This window comes from Solanum tuberosum, unplaced genomic scaffold (assembly GCF_000226075.1).
Source record: "Solanum tuberosum cultivar DM 1-3 516 R44 unplaced genomic scaffold, SolTub_3.0 scf00216, whole genome shotgun sequence".
Classification (NCBI taxonomy): domain Eukaryota; kingdom Viridiplantae; phylum Streptophyta; class Magnoliopsida; order Solanales; family Solanaceae; genus Solanum; species Solanum tuberosum.
In genome coordinates, this window is record NW_006239143.1 from 901,479 (window position 1) to 912,465 (window position 10,987).

General features: G+C 32.8%; 1 protein-coding gene across 1 annotated transcript; it reads right to left on the reverse strand.

Annotated features, from left to right (window-relative positions):
* Positions 1–4,201: 4,201 nt before the first annotated feature.
* Positions 4,202–8,460, reverse strand: LOC102591038 (NEDD8-specific protease 1). Its single transcript, XM_006356377.2, has 2 exons — positions 8,274–8,460; positions 4,202–5,264 (listed from the first exon to the last, which is right to left on the reverse strand). Exon 2 carries the CDS (start codon positions 5,247–5,249, stop codon positions 4,566–4,568), a length of 684 nt encoding a protein of 227 aa, XP_006356439.1. The 5' UTR covers positions 5,250–5,264; positions 8,274–8,460; the 3' UTR covers positions 4,202–4,565.
* Positions 8,461–10,987: the final 2,527 nt, after the last annotated feature.

Here is a 10,987-nt window from a genome sequence, read left to right on the forward strand (position 1 = left end):
TTTGGTTTGGTTTGGTTTTGATAATTTTAAAACCGATTAAGTTGGTTTGATTTTGATTTTGACCAATAATCGATCCAAACCGACCCGTAAACACCCCTACACTAGACTATGTATTTTTTTTCAAGACGCTCTAATTAAAGCAAATATGTTCAAGGGTTATTAATTTAGAATTTTTACGCTCTTTGAGTATTATCTCGTGTTCTTGACCTTAATTCATTATTTACAATAGGGGTGTTCACGGTTTGGATAAAAACCGATCCAAACCGAAAAATCAAACCAAACCGATAAAATAAAACCGATTTTATTTGGGTTTGGTTTGGTTTGGTTTTAGATTTTTGAAAACCGGTAGTATTTGGTTTGGTTATGGTTTTATTCGAAAAAATTGAAGAAATAACCGAACCGAACCGATGAATTATATACATATATTTTATTAATATACTTAATATATTGTTTTAATAAACAATTTTAAAGATATTATATATGTTTTCATTAAAATTTCTTTATACTTCACTTATTGAAAGCCAGAATTCCCAAGGCGAAAACATTTATCTTATTGATTTCATGTAATATGAGTGTCTATGACAATTCTTTGTGGGACTGAAAATGTTATTGTCTCTTCCTTCTTGGCCAATAAAGTGAATTTTAAAGTTTTATTGATAGTAAATTCAGTGATCGAAAGTTCGATAATTTAAGTAATTCTAACTATTTTTTTTTGAATGGATTGTTGTTACTTTTTTCACATTTTGAATGAATTGTTTCTTTTATTTATGTGTATGGTTAATAACCAAATAACCAAACCAAACCAAAACGAAACCGATAACCACCAAACCGGTAAATGTATATTATATTTGGTTTGATTTGGTTTTGATAATTCTAAAACCGATTAAGTTGGTTTGGTTTTAGTTTTGACCAATAACCGATCCAAACCAACCCGTGAACACCCCTAATTTACAAATTACATTTCAAAAACTTCCGTACAATGTAAAAATCATGATTAAAATCATGACTATGCTTAAAACAATTTGAAAAATAAGGGTGCACATAGATCGATTCGGTTTATTGATTTTTTTATTTGTGTACACACTAAATCAATAAGATATTTAATATCAATTTTTGGTTAATCAAAATTTTATTTTTCACGAATCGGTTTTTGATTTGACCGATAAGAAAATGCTTATGATGTTCATCAAATAGAAATAGTTGCAGGAATAGAAGTGCAGTATGTGCACAATTCTACATTGATCTAATTATTTGAATTCCTTCTAAAGACGTATGCAATAAATTGTAGAAACAACATTAATCGTTTGTCTTTTTCACAATTAAATTCGAAATTGAGAAGAGAGGAAATAATACTAGTTTGTGTCAAGAAAAAAAAAAGGTGTCGCACTAGAGAGACAAAGAGGCTAATTTGTGTTACCTACGACCGAAGTAATACTATAATTTAGGAAATAGAGTTGGTAAAATGTTAAAGTCGCTATAATATAATTAGGAGTAAAATAGTAATTTTAATATAATTTTACTGGGATATCGGTTTAATTATTAACTAAATCATAAAATCGAAAAACGAACGACCCATTAATAAAATTTACAAATCTTTTTTAAAATTATTAACCCAATAATTCAATAACAATAAATCAATAATATTTTTTTTCAGTTCAATTTATCGATTAAACCAGTTTTTGCACACCCTTCTAGAAAAACCCACGTAAGCCGAATTACGTACCTCAAATTTTATTTTTTAATGCCAAAGAAATTAATTGTTAAAATTACCATTAATTAATTAGAATTCTCAAAAAAAAAAAAAAACGAAAAGACATAAAAATATAGAAAGATGAACAAGTAATAAGCTACCTCACAAACTAAAAATAGAGAAATTGAGAAACTTCATCTTATCCATCACATTAAAACTAATAATGAATGAGAGCATTTATCTCTTAACCATCCAAATCAATCAAAAAATCTTTTTTCTCTTTATCAAATTAGTTTTCATTTCCATTAACATTAAAAATAAAAAATAAAAACTCCCATCCTCCTTGCTTCTTGCCCTCACTCCCTCCCCTCTCCAAAAAGAAATTGAAAAAAAAAACTCACAAGAGGGAAAAGAGGGCATTATATTATCAACCTACAAAAAAAATGGAAAAAATTGGAGATAATATGCAAGTAGAGGAAATGGAAGAAATAAAAGATGCACAAGCAAGAAAAGCCACAATGGTTGGTATTATTGTTGTAGCATGGGCAATTCCTACTTTACATGTCACACATAGGACATGGCATCATTTTTGGCTAGATAAGATAATATTTTTTCTTCCATCTATATTTTTTCAAGTTATACATATCTTGATTACTTGGAAATTTTACAAAGAGATGATGAAACTTATACAACAAGAACAAGAACAAGAACAGGATAGAAAGCAACATAAAGAAATAGATCATAAAAAACCATCGTACACGTTTGTATGCGCGTATTTGTTTTTGATGATATTCATGAGTTGGATGACAGTATCCTAATGAAAATGATCAAGCTTTAGAGTGTGATTTTACAAGTTATTCAATTCTTGGGAATGATTTGTAGTATTTGCTTTTGTTTCCTTTTCTTTTAAGTAGAGTTTTTGATTGAATCAGTTTGTATATGAATGTTTGAATTCAACTAGGAATTCTTGATAATCATACAGTATTTTGTCTCTTTATGTTTGTAAATGTTTACCTTAAACTTTGATTTTGAGAGAAACATCCTATGTGTTCTGTTTTAGGATTAACATATAACTTGTTTCACTACAAGACAACATGTTGGGTAATCCCAACATCCTGCCCACGAGGGGCCGGGTAGTCTAGGTCAGAGTCATGGTCGAGCATGACGCTTGCTTGATACGACTTATTTAAGAAATAAAGTTGCGTCTTTGCTATCAACTATAGATTTTGGCATGATGGTAAGCACTTGATCCTAACACAACATTTGTTCTGAACACAACCAGCATTTTGTTCTCCTTGATATGATAACAAACTTCTCCAAGACGATTGCATTCTTCAGCAGAAATTCTGAAAGTTTGAAAACTCTATCATAGGGGATTGAAATACATCCTTATGGAGCAGACAGCATTAACATTCTTGAGATTGGGAAATACAAAGTTTGAAATCCAACTCTCTAAAGTAATGTGATCTCCTTGCAATAATGGGGCAGAGTGAGAGACAAAGTTGTAGAGAAAGAACATATATAGTTTCGATCAAATAAGGGTCTAAAGCCTAATTGAACCGACATTTCACAAATGAAAGAAAAAAAAAAAGACGACAATTTCATGGTTGAAGCGTCTGATTCAGAACAATTTACAGTCAGGGGCGGAGCTAGGGGGCACGATAGAAGATCAAGAAATAAATAAGTGCAACAAGAGAAAAAGTTATAGGAAGTTAAGCTCATAGTTTCCAATTCTATGTTGATTGTCCCTACGCGATTCTGGAAGAGCCACTCCTTTGAGTGGCAACATGATGATCGATGCAGTGATATCACAGTGAAACTAGTAAGGATTAATTAAAGAAAGAAAAACCAAGAAAATGAAAGTAATTGAAATCAGATATATATGTAGTTTGCTATGACAAATATAACCATCTAAAGATTCTAGCAACAACAAATTTTTCCATCGATATTTACAGTGGGTGGGTTCTTCTCTTACTGAGGTACACACTCTGCAACTATTGCTAAAAATTTAAAAATAGAGCAAACAATGTCTTTTGACTCTAAAGCAATCATAGTTCCAACTGTTACCTCAGTTACATGAGTCAAGTTCTGCAGATAAGCTTGATAACAATCATGAAAACTCTCTTCTTCATCAAAATCATTCCAGTACTCGCTGGCACAACTAATACCAAAAGTAACCTTAGCAGTGGCCACATAGGATAAATATTACTATCCTGCACTTGAGCTCTTCAAGATTAGCTAAATGCTGAAGATGTTGGCATGAGTTTGTTACACATGTTAACAAGTAGGTCAGTTAGTGTAGCTAGTATATAAGCTTGTACTTTCACATTGCAGCTGACTGACAATTGTTGTGAACATGAGTCCCATAGTTTCGAGAAGTTCAGCTGAAGCATAATATAGGAGTTTGGCTTCAATGACTGCCAAGTTGTTTGGGTTAAAATTTTGATCAAAGAACTTGGCATCAAGATACAAGGGGCAGTTTTAGTTTATTGTGACAGCAACGCAGACATCTAAATCATTGCAAATCCTGTATTTCATGAATGAACAAAACAAATATAGATAGATCGATACTTTATTATGGAGAAGGTGCACCAAGGCTTGATCAAAACCAAGATGCCTCATCTACTATGGATTACACCACTTTGTCTTTTCAACAATGAATATTATTTTATCAAAATGGAGATACTATATTCCTAGTTTTCCCCATTAGCTTTCTTTTGAAATAGCAAATCTTTCCTGAAATCCAACAAAATCGTGAGATAACTGACTACCAAACTTCACGTTGGTCACTGCTGGAATTTAAACCTCACCTAGTGTTTTTGATCTCTGCTGGATTTCTAACTTGTTGCATGGTTTTCACTCACATCATTGAGCATTACGCCACAGTCTTGGGTGCAGCCATCAGACCTTTTATTAACCCCAGAATATCATTACGCATCACAGAAACAGCACTTGGAGTGACCTGTTCCAAATGGGAGAACCACAGAGTATCTGCATCTTGGGTTCCACTGCTTGCATACCACTGACACATGACTCGTGCAATAGCTAAAACATACACGCCACAATCATAACCATTGACTTGCTTTGGCGTGTTTGGACACTTTTTATAAGTGGCGTTGGAGGATGTATAGGGAAGAGTAACCTTGTATACTTGTTTGGCATGATACTCATTCATGCACCCGGAACTGCTGTCATGATGTACAAATACATTGGAGTTTCTATCAAAAGCCAGTAAGCTCCAATGACTCCCACCTTCAGCCATGCACACGTCAGAATTATCGTTTATAGGTAAGAGAATCAACTTCCTTCGAGAAAGATGAAGTGGTTCCATGAAATCTTTCAGACTTTCAGGATCAGGACATTCTTTAATCCAGAAAGCAATAGAAGGTGGAACCAGTAATATGTCGTCAGATGGAAAGAGTGAGCTGAGATAGCTAAAATAGAACTCAATGATGCGGTCATTGAGATAATTAGGACCTTTGAGAATGTCCAAATCTGATCGCCGGAGAACGACATCGTTGTAGCTGAGAATCTTCTCATCTGCTCCGGATTTAGCCATCGTGCCACTGCAACTCTATACATAGTACACAAGAATTAGATACAATAAGGAAATATAGGAAGGAAAAAAACAAGTGAATATTTTTCTTCATTCTGTTCAAATATATTAGGTACTTCACTACTTTGTTAGTACGACATCAATAGAATTGCATGATTTCACAAAAAAAAATGTATCTGTTCAAACATGACCAGTACTTTGACCAAAATACGAAGTAAAAGAAAACAAAGAATGTCCACAAACACTCGGGAGAAGAGATAGACTATCCATAATCACTTAGGAGACGAGATAGAATGTCCATAAACACTTGGGGAGAAGAGATTCTATGTCTAGAACCAAATAAAACTTCAACCATAGTACCATACAAAACTTCCTCCATATCTTACCATCATAGATAATATCCTTCATATCTATGCAAACCAGATAATCGAACAGATTATTATGTTGAAGGTCATTAGCTTTGCCTTGCTAAATCTGTAAGTGAATATTCTCTACCATTTCATAATTGGTATAGTAATGCATGACTTGGCTCCTAATGCAACAGAGATTTAACCTATCAGAGAAACAGTTGGACGGCTATTTCGTGAAAAAGGAATAAAATCATGAAAGTAAACTAAGGCACATGAATGAAAATATACATTGATCAGACTTCATGAAAGATGATAATGCTTCACTCTTCTCTAGGTTGTGAGCATATATGTCAATACAAAATGTTTTGAAGTTCTCTCACTTTTTCTATTATATTGTATGACAGACAAGAATTCCATCTCCCCAGACTGTAAAGAGACTCGGACTAAGATATGATGAGCAACTAATCATTTGTGCTAATTGAAATCATGTAAATTGGAGACAGGTGGCTGAAATGAATTAGTTTTTGTATCAAAACTATCAAGTTCTCTATTTTGGTGAATGGAGAACGCGTGAGTTTTTTTTTTTTCTTTCTGAAAGGGGTCTCAGGCACGGGGATCCTCTCTCACCTTTTCCGCTCATGATAGCCATCTAAGGATTCAATAGGAGTCCGGAGCCTAAAGGGCAACTTTTTTTATCAAAATTTCCAGAGGAGCAACACAAAATGAAAAGAAACCAAAGGAGTAAACGCATGAGGGACACCATACCTTACAATAAATATTAATGGAAGACGTTAACTTTTATTGTAAGGCGTGAGGATCACCACACCTTGTAAGGCGGGCTGGGCCCCACACCTTATAAGGCATTATGTACCATACACCTTGTAAGGTAGATGGCAAGGGAATAAATTCCTCTCACCCTTGCATTAATAGGCTGCATGTGACAACTAAAAATGAATGGAGGGAGTACATAAATAAATTGTTTGATTTGTAATCATAATGTAAGAATGCCTTTTAGTAAGAAGGAATTCCACCTATCAAGATTCTAATTGAACTTACCTATAAATCTGCACATCTAACTTGTAGCCTATTAATGCAAGGATGAGGGGAATTTTTCCCTTGCCATATACCTTACAAGGCGTGTAGTGCAAAACGTCTTATAAGGCACGGGGTTCACCCCGCCTTACAAGGTGTGGTGTCCCTCACACTTTTGCCCTTTGGCTTCTTTACATTTAATATTGCCCCTTTAGAAATTTTGATTTAAAAAGTCGACCTTTAGAATCTAGACTCGATTTAATAGTATGACGAGGATTGCTATTCATTATAGGTGGTTGAAAGGCTTCAAACTCAACAACAGAGCAGGTGAGAATTTGGAAATCTGCCAATTGCTTTATGCAGATGATACAGTGATCTTCTGTGAAACTAAAGCAGAACAAAGTAGCTACATCAGGGTGATATGTCACTGGTTTGTGTGTGAACTAGAGCAAAAGCAGTTTATTTCCTATCAAGGAAGTTGCACAGATGCACGGGCTGGCCAATATCTTAGGGTGCAGAATAGATCAAATACCTACAGTTTATTTGGGCATGACTTTAGGCAACAAACACAAGGACCTGAAATATGGGATGGGATAATCGAAAAGCCAGGGAAAATGTTAGCTATGTGGAAATTCTAATAACTGACACTAGGGGGCAGACTTATCTTGATAAATGCAGTGTTAGATTCATTGGCAACCGTTTTATGTAATTATTTCCAATCCCCTCCAAAGTGGTGAAGAAGCTAGAAAAATTGAGAAAGGGATGTCTTGTGGCTTATATACTGACCAAGGCATTGGGAAGAGCTCAACATGAATCATTGTTGTCCAAACTAAGAGTTCTGAATGTGTTCAGTACATTTAGTTTGAGGGGGAAGATTGAGAACAGTGGAGTCACTTTAAAAGTTCAGCCTGTAACTATTATTCGGTTAGTTTGTTATTGAGTAGTTAAAGAGCATTAGTTGGTTACACGTGTTAGCAAGTAGGTTGATTAGTGTAGCTAGTATATAAGTTTGTACTGTTATATTCATTTTCATTCCAGTTAATGAGATTCATTCTCTGCTTTCCTACTGATACATAGAACATAATCAATATCCTCCTTCTTTCCTCTCTCGATATCTCCTAATCATATTCTCAATACAGCCTATGGAAACCATTAAACCAAAACAGTTCCAAAGTGTCCTAAGCAAGACACCTGACAGTTTGTTCATAACAGTTTCATCATCTAACGCTATGGAGAAAAAGTCAGAGACTTCCACTCAATATCAAATTTTTCACCACACAAAATCAAAATTATTGATGAAGAGCAACTGCATAGACATTGAGGCAATTCATGACTGTTATCACTACTTAAATACAATGTAACATCTTCCACTTTTTTATCCACACATACTAAACCATCGACGGATTCGACATCATATCTTAGATAAGTCAAAATGGAGCTAGAATTATTTGATTTTTCCACTAAGTGCAATGAGGAAATAGTTCACAAAGAAAAATGAAGCTTTTTAGGCTCAAATCATATGAAAAACAGAAATATAAGCTATCAACTGTAGTCTAGAGATACGACTTCCTAGAGATACTGTCACCGTTTTGAGACAAGTAGTGAATCATCAATTCATTATTAATGAGTGGATCCGGAAACTCACTGATTCGGTCTAGGGTTCCGATGACTCTCTCCGTTCGTTCTCCGGCAACTGATTTCTCAAACTGCTTGTACTGGAAGCGTTGCTGAAATCGCCGGAAGTTATGATTTCCGGTGGCACTCCTCCGTTTTCAGGTGCTTTCAATTTTTCCCCTTTTTTTTCTTACGTAAGAGTATTTTGGGTTCTTTACATTTTGCACCCTAATTTATGTTTCATTTTTTACCTTGCACCCTATTCTCTTATTTTTCACTATTTACACCTTAATATATTTCCTTTTCTTCTTTTTTACAATAGGATAAAAACAATTATTTCATGAGAGGAAAATAGGTATTACATAATCAAAAGAAATAAGGCTAGAGATATAATTTATCATCAAATAATAGAAAAGATGAAAGAAGAAGAAAAAAATATAAAAAGGTTCTTTAAATTTTCCTACCGATCACAAATTAAATTTGTAAAAGAATAAAATTTTACTTAAAAAAGAAGAAGAGGGTGGTTATTATAATAAAAGAGAAAGAAGAAATGGAACACTAAAAGAGTCACATGAAAGAGGGAAAAGGGTGAGAAGTGAGAACCAAGGGTTAATGGGTTAATAAAATTATATGAGATAGTTATAAATTAATAATTGGGTTAATTTTGAGTAGTAAAATGTAAGATGACCTAATGGTCATCCTCCTAATTTTTGCAAGTTATAAACAACAAAAGAATGAAATTAGATTAATTTTCAATCAATTTTGTCAAAGGCCAATTTAAAAAAGCAGTTTGATGCATTAAAGCTTTGGTTATGCACAGGATATGGAAAATGGCTTGACCACAAGAGCCAACTAACCTTAGTTAATTATAGTTTGCCACATTATAGTCAATATGAGAAATCTTTTGATAATGGGTGAATGTGAGATATTAGCATTATCTCATATGAGGGTATGAAAATCACATGAAAGAGGGAAAAGGTAGTGATATAATAAAAGAGAAAGAAGAAATTGAACACTAAAAGAGTCACATGAAAGAGGGAAAAGGGGTGGGGATCAAGGGTTAATAAAATTATATGAGATAATAAATTGATAATTGGGTGAATTTTGAGTAGTAAAAATGTAAGATGACCGAATGGTTATTCTCTCTAATTTTCCCAAGTATATAAACAACAAAAGAAAGAAATTAGATTGATTTCTAATCAATTTTGTCGAAGGCCAACTTAAAAAAAAAAAAAAGACATCCGATCCGATATATTAAAGCTTTTGCTATGCGTAGGATCCAAAAAAAAAACTCGATCATAAGAGCCAACTAACCTTAGTTAAATTATAGTTTGCCACATTATCATTAATACATTCTTTGGCCTGATTTATTTTTTATATGAATAAACAAGTAAAAAATCTTTCAATAATGGGTGGATATAAGAAATTAGCATTATTAATGTCCACTAATTAGGAGCGTATGTTTTATATGGTTTAAAATTTGGGAGTGGTACATTATAAGTTGAGGTATTTAGATATGTATTTTTAATATTAAAATATTTACTTGTCAGCTAAAATCAAATTCAAATATTTGTTTGAGTATTATGTCTTATGAATTCTTTGCATTCTTTAGAAATATTTTATACTTGTACAATATACTCTTTTTGTTCATTTCATTTCTCAACTTCTCTATGAAGAGAGTGATGTGTTATGAAAATTATTTAAAGGCTACTATTTATTGTTCAAGATGTAACTTTGTATTTTGACATAAAGATTCAAATAATTCTAATGAGACTTTTTGGTGCCTAAGATTTGAAAAATATGTGCATCCGATAGAAGATGTATGGCCATCAAAATTCAAAGCAATATCGGAATAGGTGATTTCTTTTTTTTCTTATTAAAGGTCGGGGGTTTAAGCTTTAAAAATAAAAGAAATGTTTTTTTTCTTAAATGAATCATACATATTTTGAATCTAAATTAATTCGGTTAATAAATTTTGATAAATCAAATGACTTAGATATTTGAAACTGATTATTGTTTTATTATTTTTCGATGACAAATCTAGTTTGAAGTTCTCAAGTAACTAATAATTTAGCTTGAACATAAAAAAATATGAATAAATATTTGAGAAGATTACAGTCTAGTACTTTTGAATCATCTAGTTAAAAAATATGTACACAATAGATATATAGATAGTGTATACTTTAGAGTATACATATAATATATACATACTATTCATAGAATATACAACCGAAGTGTATAGATAATGTATACTTCAGTCATGTTTGTAAAACTAGATGGTCGAAGGTATGTTTATGCAAATTTAGAGAAAGTTACAGTCCAATACCTTTACACTATCTAGTTTACAAAATATGTATTTGGAGACATTGAGATTAGGCACAGAGTAACAAATGAAATGGAAAAAAGCTAACAACTCTGGATTTTCTTGAACCCCCAACCATATATTCCAATTGATGATAAACTGAAAATACTACACTTTGACAATCCCAATCACAACAATCATGTTGCATTAGGCATAAATACAAAAAAAAAAGAAAAAAAAAAGCCCAAAGCTACAATTAACCAACAAAGAAAAACACAAGGAATAATTACTCTCAGAACTTATAATTACCCTCAGAACTTATAGTCTAGTGATATCGATGAGAGTTTTTCACACAATACATGCGCGATTCTCAGAGGTCCCTTTACCTTTCTATTCCCCTTCCTCCATGTTACAAAAAAAAAAAAAAAAAATACTACCAAAGT

What these genes read in the sequence shown, in the direction of transcription:
- LOC102591038 (XM_006356377.2), bottom strand. Translation starts at nt 5,249, where the DNA reads ATGGCTAAATCCGGAGCAGATGAGAAGATTCTCAGCTACAACGATGTC.